The sequence below is a fragment of the Manis javanica genome, chromosome 9, assembly GCF_040802235.1.
Source record: "Manis javanica isolate MJ-LG chromosome 9, MJ_LKY, whole genome shotgun sequence".
In the NCBI taxonomy this organism is placed as follows: domain Eukaryota; kingdom Metazoa; phylum Chordata; class Mammalia; order Pholidota; family Manidae; genus Manis; species Manis javanica.
The window spans coordinates 88,981,416-88,999,778 of NC_133164.1; the positions used below are offsets into that span (position 1 = coordinate 88,981,416).

Sequence of the window (18,363 nt, forward strand, 5' to 3'; positions counted from 1 at the left end):
GATGAGAAGGAAAGCAGCTCTTTTTGTGCGTGAGGGCAAGGGAGGTTGGAGCTCAAGGAATTCTGCCATGCTGTAAAGTGTTAACTGTGGGATTAGGGTGACGAGAATGCAGGGTGTATCGGAGTTGAGAGGCAGTGAGTTGAAAAGACTGCTATTACACTAAAAGAAGTGTCCCAGTTGCGTAAAAGTCTTAGAGCCGGAGGTAGGGGTGTAGATAGAAAGGCAGTGAAGTGCGCTGGAAGGGGGTGGAGTTGGGCTTACACAGTGGTGGATGGTGAGATTATCTGCGTATTCTGGTTCCCATAGGGGTATGTCTGCCAGGGGGCAGAGGGGTTGTCTTTCTGCATGGAAGGAGTAGTTGGAAATATTAAGGGGCACGGCGGCCAGCAGTGTGCGCTGTAGTGATGCGCACAAGAAACAATTGGCTGTGTTAAGGGTGTGGTTGAGAAAGATGGTGGTGTCCTGAATGAGCTGTAATGAAGAGTAGGAGAAATGGGAAGAGGGATGGGGATAAGAAGATGAAGAGGCACTATCAAGAGTTTGGATAATGACTTTTTCGGAATGTCTTCTATCTGATGCAACTTGAGAGATCTGGGAATGAGAGGGAACATACTTTCGAGAGATATGAAGGGTACTGTGGGGGGTCAAGGACCCCCCATAGTAAACTGAGGCTGTGACTCTGGCAGCCCATCGAGAGTCCCAGGGATCTGGGATTGATAAGGAGAATGAGCCATTGGGATATTTCATGAAACGGTTGGAGGAGTAATACTGTGGGTACTGGAGGTTACCTATGTAGTGATTGGTGCAAGACTAGTAGGGACATCTCCTGTAGGTGTCTGGCCATCGCCTGCAATAGGCTTGTTTTTGGTCATAGAGGAAGCAGAGGTAGGGAGAATAAGGGTAGCTGCTAGTGAACACTTCAGTGGAGGGAGGAAAGTGGAGGTATAAAGGCTCAGAGCAGCTTTTCAGAGGGCAGTCTGGTGTGGCAATGAGGGCAGTAACTTTTGTTTGATGCTGTGTGTAAGTCTGTCTGACTTTGAATCGCCATACAAAGGAGGCTGGGGTGGTGGGGAAGACAATAGGAATGAGGAAAAAAAGCAAGAGAGCAGTAAAGGAGGAAAAAGTCATGATTCGAGTATGGATGGCAAAGGGGGTGAACGGGATTTTGGAGGAAAGAGGACAGTAAGGTCAAGAGTCTGGAGGGAGGGAGAGTCTGTAAACTTTTGTAGGTTAAGAGATCTTTTAGGTGATGTGGGGACAGAATGGTAAGGGGCGCTCTGAATGTCAGTTTATGAGCTTCTTTCTGCAAGAGCTGTCTAGCGGCTAATGCTCGTAGGCAGGGGGCCCATCTCTGAACTGTGGGGTCTAATTGCTTAGAGAGATAAGCTACTGAACTGTGGGGTCTAATTGCTTAGAGAGATAAGCTACTGGGGCAAAGGATGGGCCATAATATTGGCTTAGGACTCCTAGAGCTTGACTGGACCTCTCATGAATGTATAATGAGAAGGGCTTCGACAAATCAGGAAGATGGAGAGCTGGGGCTTCCACAAGGGCTTGACGGAGCTTAATGAAGGAGTGTCGGGGTGAGGATAATGGTTTTTTAGGGGGGGCTCTTGCTGAGGTTGTATAGGGGTCTTGCCAACAGGGAGCAGGGAGAAGTTAGGGATCTACGCTCTAAAATATCTAGCCAGGCTTAGAAAGGAAAGGATTTCTGTCTTGGTTTTGGGAACAGGCAGGTCAGAGAGGAGCTATTTTCTGTCTAAGGTAATGGACTTTCTTTGTTGAGATAGAAGGAATCTGAGGTAAGTGACAGGAGGGGAAGAGATTTGAGCTTTGACGGGGGATACTCGGTAACTTCTGGAAGCTAGAAGGTTAAGTAGGGAGGCAGTGTCAAGTTGAGACTGTTCTCACGAGAGACTGCAGAGTAGAAGATTGTCCATGTATTATAATAAGGTGGACTTGGAGTGATCATGATGAAACTGTTTGAGGTCCTGAGCTAGGACCTGTCTAAAAATATGGGGACTATCTCAGAAGCTTTGTGGCAAAACTGTCCAAGTGAGTTGTTTAGAATGTCTTGTGTATGGGTCCGTCCAGGTGAAGATGAAAAAATCTTGGGAGCAGGGGTCTAGAGGGACAGAAAAATGGGTCTTTGAGATCTAGGACTGAGAAGTGGGATGCTGAGGCTGTATGGATTTGGAACTAAGGGATGGATAGGGACAATGGCTATGTTGATGAGGCGAAGGTCTTGGACAAGGCGGAAAGATCCGTTGGTTTTTTTAACAGCTAATATGGGGGTATTAAATGGGGAGTGAGTGGGTCTGCTTGAATGATGGGTTGGAGGCCTATGAGGGCTGAAGTGGTTAGGGGGTATTGGGCCTGGCAGATATACTGAGAGGGGTCACATAATTTGATAGAGGCAGGGGGATATAGGGCCACGGAGGGGCTTGTAATGTCCCAAACTTTGGGATTTACAGGGTGTATGAGGGCAGAACCGGAGCTTTCATTGGGTAGAGGGGGGTCGTCGGCTATAAGGGCCATCAGAAAGGGAGTACTGGGGGCTGTGGGAGTGGATATAGTTATGGAAATGTGGAGGAGGGAAAGGATGTCCCATCTTAGTAAAGGGATGGGACACTGGGGCATAACCAGGAAGGAGTGGGAGAAAGGTATGGGATTGTCTTGGATTGTGCATAAAGGGGGGGGGGGGGTTTAATGGGAAAATCTGTTTACTTCTTACCCTGACTATAGGAGTAATGGCAGGCATGGTAAGGCCCCGGTATTCTCGCAAGACTGAGAAGGTGGCTCCTGTGTCTAGGAGGAAGGAGATGGGGCGACCGTCTACTGTTAAAGTAACCCTGGGCTCCTGTTTGGTGATGGAAATGGTCGGGCAAGAAGCCCCCGGGCCCCATCAGTCTTCTGCCAGCCCCACTACGGCAGGCTTAGGATGGGGGTTGTTCGTCCAGCCTCCCCTTCGGGTGGTTGGGCAATCAGACCCCCAGTGGCCCTTTTTTGTGGCATCTGGGGCATGGGGTGGTAGGAGATCTGGGGGAGGGGCACGCCCTTGACCAATGTCCCTCTTTTCTGCACTTGAAACAAGCTCTTGGGGGGGCTTGTTTGTAGAGGGGCGCCCAGGTTGTGGTTTTATCAGCTGGGCCAACATCTGGAAATTGGCCTGATCAGTCTTTTGTTTACGGCATTCTTTCTCCTCCTCCCGCTTATGGAAGACTTTAAAGGCCACTGTTAGGATCTCAGTCTGTGGGGTAGCAGGGCCCTGTTCTAACTTTTTGAGTTTAGCTTTAATGTCGGGGTAGCCTTGAGCTAGGAAGTATGTCATAAGGACATGTCTTCAGGTGTTTCTGGGTCCAGGCTGGTATACTGTAATAGGGCTTGAGTGAGTCTGTCTAAGAACTCGGAGGGGATTTCATCTCTCTTTTGAATTATGTCTTGGAGCTTTTGAAAATTGACCACTTTACGAGCTGCCCTTTTTCAGACCTGCTATTAAGCAGGAGGCAAAAATATCTCGAGAGCGGAGACTCATGGCGGTGTTATAATTTCAGTGTGGGTCTTGTTCGGGGACAGCAGTGGGGCCAGGGGGATAGGTGGGGTCAGTCCTGTGGGTTTCAGTAGCCTGCATTTGGGCGAAGTCTTAAACTCATCTATGCTCTTCAGAGAGGAGAGTATTGGCCAGGAGCATGAAAATGTCATGATGTGTGAGGCTGTAAGACTGGAGGGTCTATTGAAACTCTCTGATGTATGTCATGGGATCAGTGGAAAAGGAACCTAGGCGTTTCTCTAGTTAGGCTAAATCTCTTAAGGAGAAAGGGACGTGAACGCGCACGATGCCTTCGGATCCTGCTACCTCCCGGAGGGGGGCGATAATTTTGGGAGGCTCTCGGGACTGAGTTTGAGGGGGACTGAAGGGTTCTGGCTCAGTCTGTGGGGGAGTGACGCGGTCTAGCCGTGCCTAGTCGAGCAGGTCCTGAAGTGCAGAAGGGGGGCAAAGAAAATAAAGAAAGATAGAATCGGACCCACATGTCGCCAGCTAGCAGCCCAGCTGCTTGCCTCTGCTGCTTTAGTTGGGCTTGAACTCATGACTCTGAGGTTAAGAGTCCCATGCTCTACTGAGCTACAGCAGGGCTCCAGTTAATTGCTTATGGAATGCGTTGTTTTCTATTCCTGCCACATCGCCAAGTGGGGGAAGGGCATAGCTAGAAGCAGGGGCGGTGTTTCTACACATTTTCAAGGTCTCCCTATTTTCAGAGTGAGGAGTCTTGGCAAGATATGTTTTTGTGGACAGATAACTTCTAAGGACTGCACCGGTTTTCTCTAGCTTGTGCTTTCCCATGCTGCGTTCAGACATGGGGGGAGGTGCTTTCCCATTCTCTCTACAAACATGTGAGAAGACAAAGGCGGTCCCTAACAGGGGAGAAACAGGTGATGAGGGCAAAGACGGAGGAGGCCCCTGGGACCTAGTTAAAGGGGGGCTGAGAGGCTCAGGCTTAATCTGCAGGGAATGAAGGTGGAGGAGGTGAGATGGGGAGGAGATGGTTGGGGAGGAAGGGAGAAGGGCTGTTGTAGGAGAAGAAGGGGAAGGGAGTGAACGGGAGGCTTCTGCGCGGGTGGTGGCTTGCAGGCTAGGAGAACTTGGGAGGGGGCGGGGAGAGGAGGAGGCGGAAAGCTTCGATATAGGGAATCTCCTTCCATTTTTTCAGGCGCTGGCAGTAGTTAAAAAGATCGTGAGTGATGTTAGGATCAAGAGTTCCCCCTGCAGGCCATTGGTTTTTATTGTCTAGGGGGTATGTCGGCCAATCTTGGGAGCAATATTTACGGAGAAGTTTTGGTTTTATATCAGGCATCAGGGAGAGGGTAGCCAGATGCTTAAGCAGGCATTCAAGAGGTGAACTTTCAGGGAGGGATGAGGAGGCTCCCATGGCTAAAGGACAGAGAAGGAGACAAACAGGGGAAGATGAACGGAGATCCTCGGACTGGAAGCAGACCACAAGGAGACAAAGGGCGTCCCCGATGATCCTTGGTGGTCTGCGGAAACTCGTATACGAGTCGGAATTTCTTGGGAAGTGTGGGTTGTCACCCAGACTTCCCTAAGAAGGCACAGTGCCGGAGTCACAAGGTACCTAGCGCTAGGCGTTTTCGGCGGATGGAGCAGAAGGAGGAGGGGGGGAAAAGGGAGCGTTCTCATCCACAAAGGAGTCACCTCGTTTATGGCTGTTGGAGGGGGGTGCCTGAGAGTCAGCCGCAGCCGTGAAGGCCTGAGGCGGGGATTTATGACTGTCGGAGGAGGGGCCTGAGCGTCCGCCGCAGCCATACAGGCTTGAGGCGGGGATTTATGGCTGTTGGAGGAGGGGCCTGAGGGTCCGCCGCAGCCGTGAAGGCCTGAGGCGGGGAGAATTCCCTCATCCCCGAGCGTCAGGGCCTTGCCGGACGATCACAGTCAATGGCACTGCGATAGCTCGGGGAAGAGTGGCCCACCCCGTGGAAATTTTGCTTAAAAACTTTCAGCACTGATGGAAGGGATGTTGAATGCGTTTGACTGTCGGAGGAGGGGCCTGAGCGTCCGCTGCAGCTGTAAAGGCTTGAGGCAGGGATTTATGGCTTTTGGAGGAGGGGCCTGTGGGTCCGCTGCAGCCGTGAAGGCCTGAGGCGGGGAGCGTTCCCTTCTCATCCCCGAGCGTCAGGGCCTTGCCGGGACGATCACGGTCAATGGCACTGCAATAGCTCCGGGAAGAGTGGCCCACTCCGGGGGGAAAACTTACCTGAAGGCCAGAGAGGAGTGGTGAGTGTGATGAGCCAGCGCCGGAAAAAGAGGACGAGGGCAAGCTGCTGCTGGTGTCGGGGGAAGACGGGGCCCAGTTGGGATGTCCCGTCTCCCGGGTTTCGGCACCAATGAAAGGAAAGGAGCGACACATAGCAGCAATTCACCGGAGAGTTCCGCTTTATTAGGGAAAGGTGCTGGGTTATATAGGAGGGGGCATGAATTGATTGAGGTGTCACTTCTACGGGGCTGGTGGCTGTTGGCTAGGTGCTGGGATTGGGAGGGGGGCGAGAGGTGATTGGGCTTCAGGTGGCGCCGGCGGGAACTGAGGACCCCGAAGAGAAGCCGTAAGTTTGCCATCTTACTGGTGGGGACCCTTCAATTACTGTGACTACCACCGAAGATCCCTCATGCCACCCTTTTAAGTCCCCAGCTGCCTTCCTCCCACCTTAACCCCCCTCCAACTTCCGGCCACTGTAATCTGTTCTCCAGCTCTCTTAATTTGTCATTTCAAGAGTGCTGTGTAAGTGGAATCATATAGGATATACCCTTTGAGATTGGGTTTTTTTTCTTACTCAGCATAATTCTCTTGTGAGCCATCTAAGTTGTTGAATGTATCATTAATTTATTCCTCTTTATTGCTGAGAAGAGTATGTGGTACAAGGATCACCACAGTTTTTTTATTCCTAACAGTTTACTTGTTGAAGGCTATTACAAATACAGCTGCTATGAGCATCTGATTGATAGGTTTGTTCAAAGCATTTTATTAATTCCAATTATACGCCACAAAAATCAGGGTAAAATGTATCTGATCAGTTGGACATTTCCTAAAGGTATAATTTGAGATGTAAGGCAAAAGTGTAACAAAATAATTCTTCAAGTCCTTTATTTTTCCATGATATCTGGATTTCCTGTCATTAAATCATTACTTCTTAGGGTAGTAAAAAGAGACTTCCCTATCAGTATTTTTATGACTTTTAACTTCATCCCTAGTCAGCACAGTAAGGGTTGGTGGGGGGGGATGTGTAGGTTTTTTAATATGCTTATTTGTCTAAGTTAAAAGATAACAGATAATGAAAATCCTGTTCTTAGAAATGATGGATTTGTTGATAGTTCTATACACATTATATGGAAAGCTTTTCTAAATGCATAACTTTAGTTAGAGTCCATAGATAAACTATCAAAGGCAAATAGTAAATCTTTGATTTTTCAGAAGTCAGTCAACTAGTAGCTATTGAGGACTGATTGTGCCTCTTATAAAAGAAATTCTTGAATAGATACAGAACTTTTAAACTTGCCAGGCATTGTTTTTTAAAAATAAAATACCCAATAAAATATCCACAATTCGGAAAATTTTAGAATAGTAAAAGGATTGATGTAGGAATCAGAAAAAGTAACTATAGAAACTTTCTCTTCATTTTATGATAACCACACTGCAGAAAAGAGGGCATAGAGAAAATTAAAAAACCAAACAGTTTAGTGTTGCTGAGTAGTTTTTTTTAACTTACTTTAATAATCATTTCATCAAGTGGTTAATATTGACTTAAACATATTCCTATTTTAACATTTAATTTTGCTATAAATTGCTCAATATTCCTTGTGACTATGAATTTCTCTATGGTTTGGATTATATTCTTAGGTTATAATCCAGGAAGTTAAAAATATAGATGAAAATGAGTTCTATTATGTATTGCTAAATTGCTTTCCAAAAGAATTGTACCAATTTATAATATCTCCAGCAAAGTATGGGAGTACAGTTTCCCAATACTTTTGTCAATATTGGGTATTATAATCTTTATTATTTTGCCAAGTAATTGTTTTGATTTGGATTTATATTTAGTTGCTAGTGATATTGGATATATTTTCATATTTGTTTAATGACTGTTTTTCTCCTGTTAACTACTGTTTCTGAAAATGTAGAAATGTCTGTTTTGCCCATATCCTTTGTTGGCGTTTCAGTGCCCATCAACTTGCTTTCTTCACAATAGCTACCTGGTCCCACAGGCAGTGTGGTCTTAGGTTTTGGTCTGACTCAGTTAAAATTCAAAATGCAAGTAACATACATCTGATCAAAACACTAGTGCACTTTGTGAGTACTTTTCTGTAAGCAATTTTGCGAAGTCCAGGACTTCCTGACACAATCTATTTTAATCCCAGAAGACTTGAGCCTAAATAAGCACTGGAGCTATTAGCAAATATGAAGGTTATGTCAGAACATAGACCTTCATTTACAGTAAACTTCTAATTATATGCTTGCCCCTGCTATTAGAAAGGAAGTAACTCACCTCAGGTGGAGAAAATTTCATTCTACTTGGCTGTTCTATAATAGGCTAAAAGTAATAATTTTGCAGATACACTTTTGTGACCTCAGGGTACAAGTAAGGGATATACATTCTCTTCAAACTAGTGGGACCTGGCTCGTTGTTCAGAGGCCAGACTCTAGTTACTTAATTGTGTAGTAGTAAACTCATGAAGAAACTTAGGTGAGCTGCTTTAGAAATGGTAAAATGTACAAGTAAAATACTATGGTATTTTTATTTTTGTTTTTCAGGTTTACAAGTAAAAGTAACCAAACTGAAAAAGGAGCGAATTCTGTAAGTAAGGGAGTATAAACTGATGTCTAATTTAAAAGTGATTGATACTGGTATCATTTTTGACCTTATTTATAAGAAAGTTAGCTCTAATATGGAAGATATAGAAGTAACCAAAGTGTCTCTTAATAGATGAATGAATAAAGATGATGTGGTACATACATACAATGGAATATTATTCAGCCATAAAAGGAAAGAAATCCTGCCATTTGTTACAATGTGGATGGATCTAGAGGGTATTATGCTCAGTTAAATAAGCCAGGCAGAGAAAGATAGATGCTTATGATTTCACTTACATGTGAAATCTAAAAACAAAACAGCAGTAGACTCATAGACACTAAGAATTGATTGTTGGTTACCGTGGGGAAGGAGCTTAGATGAGGGAATGAAATAGGTGAAGGGGATAAAGAAGCACAAAATCTCAATCATAATATAAATTAATCATGGGGATGAAAGTAGAGCATAGATAGTAGTCAGTAGTTATGTAACATCTTTCTGTGTTGACAGATAGTAAAGTCAGGAACAGATATAACTCATATTTCTCTGGAGCTTGCACATTCAGGAATCTGAAATGGATGGCATCGTAGAATATTTCTACCAAAGATTAATATCATTGTGACTAATACTATTGCATTTGCTTTATACTAAGTATATACCATTGTATATAGTAAGGGGCCTCAGTTATTTCACATTCCTAAAGCTTCCAAGACTCTAATCAAAAGCTAGAATTACCAGCCAGCCATCCAAACACCTAGTTGTTTTCTCCATTATAATCTGAAAATGAAAATTGTGAAGTTTTTCTTCACACTTAGAAAGTCTTGTTCAGAAGATTATTTCAATTCAAAAATATAAAATCATGCATTTAAAACTTTTTTAAGAATAATTTTATGATTCTTAAGTAATGACACTTTTAAGTGTTCTGCATTGTTGAAAGTGTACATGTTCCTACCTTAAAGATGTCATTTTAAACATCCTTAACCATAGAATAGGCCTTTTCTCTATATCCTGAGTTTAGTTCCCGAAATTGATAGATGTTTCTTTACTTATAGAGGAAATTAAATAAGCCTTTTCTGAGTAGTGCTTTAGGGTATGCATCTTATTAATTAGGATATTTTCTTACTATAATGTAACAACAACTGGAAATGATTGTTACAGTAAGGAAAAGGTCTTCTTTCACAGAGAAGGCCCCTAAGTCAGGAGATTCTAAGAGTGGTTATTCAGTGACTCAAAATCTCCAATAACATACATCATTTCTAGTTTTCGTCTGTGCCATCTTAAGAGTTCTGGCTTGCCATCTTGGTTTTGCCTCACTACAGAATGGCAAGGTGGCTGTTGTCATTCTAGTTTTTATGTGCAGAACATTCTTGTGTCCCTTTTTACTAACTATAAAAGTTTGCCAGTAGCATACCCAACGGACTTGGTTCTAACTCAGTAATTGTCTATTTATTCCTAAACAGTAACTGGCAAAGAGAATTCAATTAAACATGATTGGCTTGGGCTAAAAAAGATTCTAACCCTTTTTTAGGTGTGTTCTAGGACTGAGCAAATAAGTTAATATATTGCTGATAGTGAGGTCTAGGTTTCTTAGTGTCAGAAGAAAGGAATTACAAATCAGAAAAGGGGGAAGGCTAGAATGAACCCTGTGCCTTAGGGAGGAGTTGGAGGTATCTGTATGAATTCATAGTTTTTAATATATAGATAGAGAAATATAAATACATAGTTATGTTCATGAGAACATACATGTATTTCCTGGGTGTGGTCCATTGAGAGGGCCTAGAAACAGTTATTCCCAATAGTTAGTTATGGGCACACATGAGGCCCAGATTGTGATTTCTAAAGGACATTCTCCAATAAAAGGAATCAAGGCTCTTTGGAGAACTGGCTGACTTCAGGGCTCTGGGATATGCAAAGTCCAAGATGAGCTGGGACATATTGCAGTGCCAGAAAATAAATAAATGCTCAAAAATTAATGGGGACATGTTGAAAAAATACAGAACACAACTTGAAAAACTCCTAATGGCAAAGTCTAGGACAACATGAACATGAAGTTTGATAATGTTGGCTTCCCATAGAATAAGCTGATGGCTCTTCCTAAGTAGAATTTCAACTACTCTATGTAGAAAGAATGTTAGAAATAAAAAAAAATCACCATTTTGCAAACATCAAAGCAATAGATGTTGAAGGCAGAAATCATCACTGGAGGCTGAAATTAGTGAAAGTGTGATGAAAAACAATAATTACAAATTTTGCAAAGTACTCAAAATTTATCTCTGTACAAGATACTTACTGATTACCAAGGGAAAAATTCTAATAGTGCAGCAGAGAAACCAAATAACTTCATCTCCATCAAATGATCAAAGTTAACATCACTAGACATCAGATATGTCAAGCTCATGTGCCTCCCGGTATGATGCACCACGAAGAGCACATTACTTCTGTAGTCTTCTTACCAAAAATGTAGAGCCCTAATTCTGTCATGGGGAAACATCAGAAACACCCAAGTTAAGAGACAGTCAACAAAATAACTGGCCAGTACTTTTTCAAAGGTGTTAAGGTTGTGAAAGATGAAGAGACTCCCCTAGACTGGAGGAGACACAGCAGTAAATGCAGAAAAATGATTAATATTAGAGGGACATTTGGAAAATTTGAATAAGGTCTATAGATGAGTTAATAGTATTCGATGTTAATTTATTAATTTTGATAAATGTATTATAGTTAATAGAAGATATCAACATTTTGAGAAGCTAAATGATATATATATATATATACAGATATTATATTCTATGTTTATAACTTATTTATAAGTCTGAATTTATGGTAGAATGAAACATTTGAAAAATGGAAAAGTTTTAAGATTCATCTCCAAGTCTGGAGAGAAGATCAGCTTCTCTATAAGCAGCTGCTGGATATTGAAGAAAAAAATCTGTATTCTTTTAGCAAGGAATCAGAAGGGAATGGCTGTTGGATAGGCAACAAAATATCACTACCATTTAACTAGTTCTACCATTATTTAAAGAAAAACAATAACTATTTTCCAATGAGGAAATAGAAAGACAACATTTACCGTATTTAGACATCAGCTTTATGGCACTTAAGATAATTCCCTTTTTAGCTGCTGAGAAATTTAAAAATCCTAAGTATAAACAACCCACCTACAAATAAACCCTTTTAAGTTATTTTTTAAATTAAAGAATTTAACAAAGAAAAATATCTGCAGTTGTACAGGACTATTTTCATAATCTTAATTCCTTATCACAAATAATGTTTATAGAGAATACAACTTGAACATATATTGTTTTCTCTATTCATAGTAGTACCTGTTTTCTCTCCTTATAACAATCCTCATCCTTCCCAGTATGTGACCTTGATTTTAAAGTAATGGAAAGACTGATATATGTGATAAATGAGAGGGTTTACTATCTATCATTTTATTTTATGTCTCCATATACAAGATTTATCCAGTTTTACATGTCAGTTATGTTTAAAACATTCATTTACCCCAGAAAGACAGAAGGCCACCCACTAGGAAAATGATAATGAGTCTAGCAAAGTGCCGCCTGTGGGATTGGTACATACACTGAGCTCTCCTTAGACAGGTGAGGTTGCTTATTGGTAAAGTAATAACTAATTTTTTGGATGAGGTCCAAGATAGACCCAGCTTACACCATATTTCACTCTATTTTGAAATTGTGTGGCTGTGTTGTTTTTCCTTCCCTATCAACCATTACCAGTGTTGAAGTAGCACCCTCTATATTGAGTATCTGATGTTCTGACTTAGTTTTACTCATCTACTTGTCAGTAATGCTTCATCCTACCTCCTAGCCATTTTGACACAATCATTTGTCATCTGCTTTTTATCTACTGTTTGTTGTCCTTAGATATTTTAGACCCTTGAGGGGATTGGGGAAAGATTTTCAGTCACAGTACTGTCCTTTTTAGCTTCAAGTCCACGCAGACAATCCCAGTTAAATTTCTAATGAGTTTTCTTAGAATTAAAATATGTGCTTATTTTAATATATTCATAGATGACATATCGATAAGGGGTTGACATCCAAATTATATAAAGAGCTCATGCACCTCAACAAACAAAAAGCAAATAAGCCAATTAAAAAATGGGCAGAGGATCTGAACAGACACTTCTCCAAAGTAGAAATTCCGATGGCCAATAGGCACATGAAAAGATGCTCCACATTGCTAATCATCAGAGAAATGCAAATTAAAACCACAATGAGATATCACCTCACACCAGTTAGGATGGCCAACATCCAAAAGACAAACAACAACAAATGTTGGTGAGGATGTGGAGAAAGGGAAACCCTCCTACACTGCAGGTGGGAATGTACATTAGTTCAACCATTGTGGAAAGCAGTATGGAGGTTCCTCAAAAAACTAAAAATAGAAATACCATTTGACCAGGAATTCCACTCCTAGGAATTTACCCTAAAATGCAGGAGCCCAGTTTGAAAAAGACATTTGCACCCCTATGTTTAATCACAGCACTATTTACAATAGGCAAAAAATGGAAGCAACCTAAGTGTCCATCAGTAGATGAATGGATACAGAAGAGGTGGTACATATACACAATGGAATATTATTCAGCCATAAGAAGAAGATAAATCCTACCATTTGCAACAACATGGATGGAGCTAGAGGGTATTATGCTCAGTGAAATAAGCCAGGCGGAAAAAGACAAGTATCAAATGATGTCACTCATCTGGGGAGCATAATAACAAAGAAAAAACTGAAGGAACAAAACAGCAACAGACTCACAGAACCCAAGAATTGACTAACTGTTAGCAAAAGGAAAGAGACTGGAGAGGATGGGTGGGAAGGGAGGGATAAGGGGGGAAAAGAGGCATTAAGATTAGCACACATAATGTAGTGTGGGGTGGCGGGGACACGGGAAAGGCAATATAACACAGAGAAGACAAGTAATGATTCTATAGCATCTTACTACACTGATGGACAGTGACTGTAACTGGGTATGTGGTGGGGACTTGATAATAGGGGGAGTCTAGTAACATAATGTTCAAGTAATTGTACATTGACGTTACCAAAATAAAAAAATTTTTTAAATATATGTGCTTATTTCATATAATGTGATTTTTTTAAATATGTAATGATTGAAGGATAAAATAAGACACAACCTTGGGAAGTAATCAGGTGATATACTGGAAGGAGATTTTAGATGTCCTTGTTTTTTCCTCACTATAAAATCATAATGGTAAACTTAAATAGAGCTTACTACATGCCATCACTGTTCTGCATGCTATATATACATTGGTACTTAGTACTTACAAATACCTTATGAGGTGGCACTAACGTATGCACAGAGAGTTTAGATTACTTGCACCAGATCACACAGCTGATAAATGAAACTGAAATTCAAACCTAGTCATAAGGATCTAGGGTTTATGTACTCCCACTCCAATATAAGCCCCTAGCTTAAAAATAGTATCAGGTAAGAAGTTTAAGCAACACAGAAATTAATACGGTGTGAAAAATCCCTATAATTGGAATAGGAATGATGTGAGTAGATATACCTATAATTTACATTAACAAATGTAGACAAAATAATAAAAAGCAGTAAGTGTACATTTTAATAGTATTTTGACAACATTGAGCCTGGTGACATCAGAATCCATTCCTTCATTTGTGTTTCTGTATTGTGCAGTGGATGTCTGATACTTAGAATACTACTTCTATAGTACTTAAAAATACTCCAGAGCAAACGCCAGTATAATCCGAAAGCTGATTAACAAGATATTCAAACTTGACCTTTTGAGTTGTTTGTTTTAATGCAAGAAATACATGATACATAAGTGTGAGACCATAGTTTGGGGTTTTAGAGCAGAATTATCCTGTTCTGATAACTGTCCTATTAGGATTTTTTTTTAACTTATTTTTTGATTTTCAGAGATGCACAGAGACTAGAAGAATTCTTCACCAAAAATCAACAGCTGAGAGAGCAACAGAAAGTCCTTCATGAAACCATCAAAGTTTTAGAAGATCGGTGAGTCTGATTTTTGGGTGTTTTTGAGTAAGAGATGATTTTCCCCTTAATAGAGGGTAATTGTTTCAATTTGTAATCAGTTCTAGGACTAAAAGTGCTCTTTCTCCCAGTCTTCAATCAACTTTGGGTAAATACTATATGAAAATAAGGATATGCCCTTAAAGGTTTGTCTCTTCATTAAATATAGTGATCACATCAATTTACCCTTTAAATGATGTTCTTTATAATGGTGTTTGACATAAGGCAAGCTCGAGTACCAGTGTTCTAATTCATTTGATGTTTTAATTCCATTTTTACTTCTAAGTGAGTGGAAAGGGCTTCACAATTTTATTCCTGTCTTCTTTTCTTATTCCTCCATTCTCTTTTCTTCGCTGAATTATTTCTCTGCTTCAAGGCAATCTGGGGGTTATTCTTCCTGACTGTTCTCACGATGGTGCCTATCACTTACTTTACCTCCACCTGCAGAATTCTTTCTCCCTCTTGTGAGGTTAAAAGCCCCTAAATTGGAAAAGGCTTCCAGATTTTACTTATTTCCTTGTCTGAACTGTAAGTGCTATTTAGGATCTTGAACTACCTTATCATAAATGATGTTTCTTGCCTTTTTTATAGTTAATATTTTTCCTTTATTATGATTTTGTATATGTCACAGAAGGGCTGATGGTTTGAATTTGCCACTGTGTCTTTAGTGGTGGAATAATTTAATTCTCTGCATGTATACAAACAGAAGGTGCGCACTCATACAACTGCTACCTCAGCGGAGGCACATTTACTGGAGTAGGTAGCATGCTGTGGAGTAAAGCTCCATGTTCTGTGAATTTGAATTCCACCTTCATACTGTGTCCTTAACTGAGGACACATATGAATATTTGAGTCCTTAACTATGTTCTAGGAGTTGCTAGAGGTTAGAGCTAATACTATCTGGGTATATCATGAAGCTGATACTTAATTTTCAAAGTTTGGGAGTCATACAAATAAGGTGATCTCAGATTATAAGTGCTATTAAGAAAATAAAATTGAATGATGAAATTGAGTGACACAGGCATTGGGAAATGAAGGGTTACTTACTGAGGGGTGTCAGGGATGGTTTCTGAGGAGGTGGCATTTGCACTGAGACCTGAATGATAGAAAAAAGAGCTAGTCACTTGAAGAACTAGAGATAAAAGGAGAACAGACAATTGCAGAAGCCTAAAGTGGAAATAAGTTTTGAAATACGTGAGGACTGGAAGTCCACTGTGGTTCTAACTTGTTGAGTAAGTGAATGATAGGACAAAGGAAGGAAGTACCTAGATTATGCAGGGACATAGGCAAAAAAGAAGTTTGCTTTTGCTACCACAGAGGGTTTAAGCAGGAGATGCTCGAGGAAATGAGCAGGTTTTGACAACATCTGTTATATTGAAATGGAGATGTCAAGTAGATTGCATTATTTATGTTAACTAACTGGAGAGATTTGAACTAGAGAAATTTGAAAGTCATCGTTTGAATTTAAAAGGCCTTTAAAACCTCAGTACAGGAAGGTAATAGAAGAGGTTTCAGGCTGAATCCTAGGCACACTAATTAAGGTTTAATGAAGAGTAAGGACCCAGACAGCAAAAAATACTGAGAAAGAGAAATTATCAAAGTAGGAGAAAAGCCAGGAACACATGGCCTGACACTAACAATACCTTCTTCACAGGGCTGTTTTGATGGTTAAATGAGATAATGCAAGTACAACTGTGTAATAGCTTTAAAGGACATTATAATTAATATCCCTCCTAATTGGTGATTATGATTCCAACTGTTAGCACTCCAGTCTATACTGTACACTGCAGCCAGAGCTAGTCTCTCTCGAGCTGTCAGGAGGTTAGAACGCATCTGTCCCTCTCACTTTTCCCAAGCCCAGGACCATAAAAGGAAATTATTGATCACTCTTCTGTGAGTGTGGTGAGGCATTTCCTTGTTTTTTTCTGGATATGTGGTAGAGGGTTTGGGAGGAAGGGTGGAGAGCATATCTTTCTCGGCCTCTAATGCTCCAGTGATTAAAGCACCTCCTCCGGAGTGTTTTTCCTCTCATTTCTTCTACTCCAACACTTAGTACAGGCAATGAGGTTCTTCCTTCCCTAGAATAATGATAGTAATGGCAGGAGATTAGAAACTCTTTCTGTTCAATGATTCCTACGTAGAGAAAATTTTAAGGTTGGCATTAGTAACTAAATATGTCAGTCTGAGCTCTCTGAGAAGCAAATATCAAGATGACATCAGACATTCAAGAGGGAAACACTGTAAAGTAAACAAGGGAGCTGGAAGAGGCTGGAAGAGCTTTGAGGTCTCCATGCATCTAAACCTTTTGAAGGAGAGAGGGAAAAACGAAGGTTTTAGACTGCATTGCAGTTTTAAGAAAGTTTTGGCAAGGCCAGTGGGGAGTCCTGGAACCATAGTATCACTGCTCTACTCATTCATTGTCTGGCATCTTTCTGACTGTGGGATACCTGGTGTGTTCACCTGTGTGAACCAGTGAAGGATTTCAGAGAGCAATGCTGGAGCCAGTGATTTTGCTTCCCTCAGTAGAGGCTGCCACACTCAAAGACTGATCATATTTATTTCCATCACTCTTTCTGTTTACTTGTTCGTTAGCAATTTGTGTAGAACCCAAAGTTAGTACACTGAAAAAATCATACTGTTTTGCTCAAATTGGCTCAATACTATTGACTCACCTTTCATCCCCACATACAGTGCTCTTCAGGTTAGCCCTTGAAGACACTCCTTTCTAGTGTCTGAGGACATTTCTTCACTTTATGATTTAAAGTTTTGGCTTTTCTGCTATTTGCATCTTATACTTCCTTTCTTAAGTGAGGTTTACTTTTCCAGGCCTATTCTGAGTAGTATCAGTGGATGAATGCCACCACCCTCCCCATTGAAGTCTTTTCTGAATGACCCTCTTCAGTTAATATATTTAATTGTTAAATTACCATTTTATTCTGCAGTTCCTTAAAACTAGATACTTCTCTGTTTATGATCTGTGGTCACTAATGTTATGCTTCTCTGCTGTTTCTTATCCTAAATGTTCTCTTGCCTTTCATTCCATTCACCTTTATGTCCTTAGGTAGGTGGGCCTATAATTGATTACATGGCATTATTTTCATGGTGGGGAGTTGTGGTGGGGTATGAAACATGGCTCATTTCTTTATACACATGCTTTTTCTCCCTTCAAATACAAATCCAAAATTTCCTCTGGGAATACTTTAAGATTTATCCCTCATTTTATGAGGCCTCATTTAATTAAACCAAGAATGATTTAGATCTGACCATTATTTATTTTATGCAGGAACTGATACGTATTAAGGACTCATTTGTATCCAGGCATTTAGCACTTAATCTTCACATTAATGCTGTATTGTGGATGAGAAGTCCATTTTACATACTAGGAAACTGAACTGACAAAGAGTTAAGAAATATTTCCAAGATCACTTAGTTAATAAGTTAATTTTGACCCTCCAAGCCCCCAATTTCTACTGTTTCACAATGCCATGTCTGTATGATGTCTTAATTTTCTAAATGTTGTGTAAATGAATTACACCTTAACTGAGCATCCCTCAAAGGATTTGTGCTTGACCAAAAGCTCCCAAAACATGCTCTGAAATATTAAATCTTCATCATTGCCTATTACCTAGTCTCTTTTGTTGGAAGTTTTTGTTTTGCCTTTTTTTTTTTTTATTTTTGCTATTTTTCTTTTAAATTGCTATTAACTAAATACCACCTTTAAATGTCTAAGTAGGTAATATTTGGTAAAATTCTGCCTTATTTAAAATTTTATTTTAGTTCTATGTTCTATGTAATAATGATACCTAGAGAAAGCTTTAAAAATTTATAAAATTTAATCTTTTGCTGAGACCTTTAAAACAAAATGTGTTTTGTTAAAATTTCCAAACAGGAATTCTGAAATTTGCCCATTTTCTTCATAAGGTGAAGCAATTTGTACTTTCTGTGCTAATGTCATGAAAATGTGCGATGTTCAG

General features: G+C 40.6%; 1 protein-coding gene across 3 annotated transcripts in view; it reads left to right on the plus strand.

Moving 5' to 3' along the window:
• Nucleotides 1–18,363, plus strand: part of RBBP8 (RB binding protein 8, endonuclease) — a 110,823-nt gene that overhangs the window by 34,069 nt on the left and 58,391 nt on the right. For all 3 annotated transcript variants that reach the window (XM_073212880.1, XM_073212879.1, XM_073212881.1), the window contains exons 3-4: nucleotides 8,319–8,361; nucleotides 14,276–14,371. In XM_073212880.1, the coding sequence (XP_073068981.1) occupies nucleotides 8,319–8,361; nucleotides 14,276–14,371 (139 nt within the window). The remainder of the gene's footprint in view (nucleotides 1–8,318; nucleotides 8,362–14,275; nucleotides 14,372–18,363) is intronic.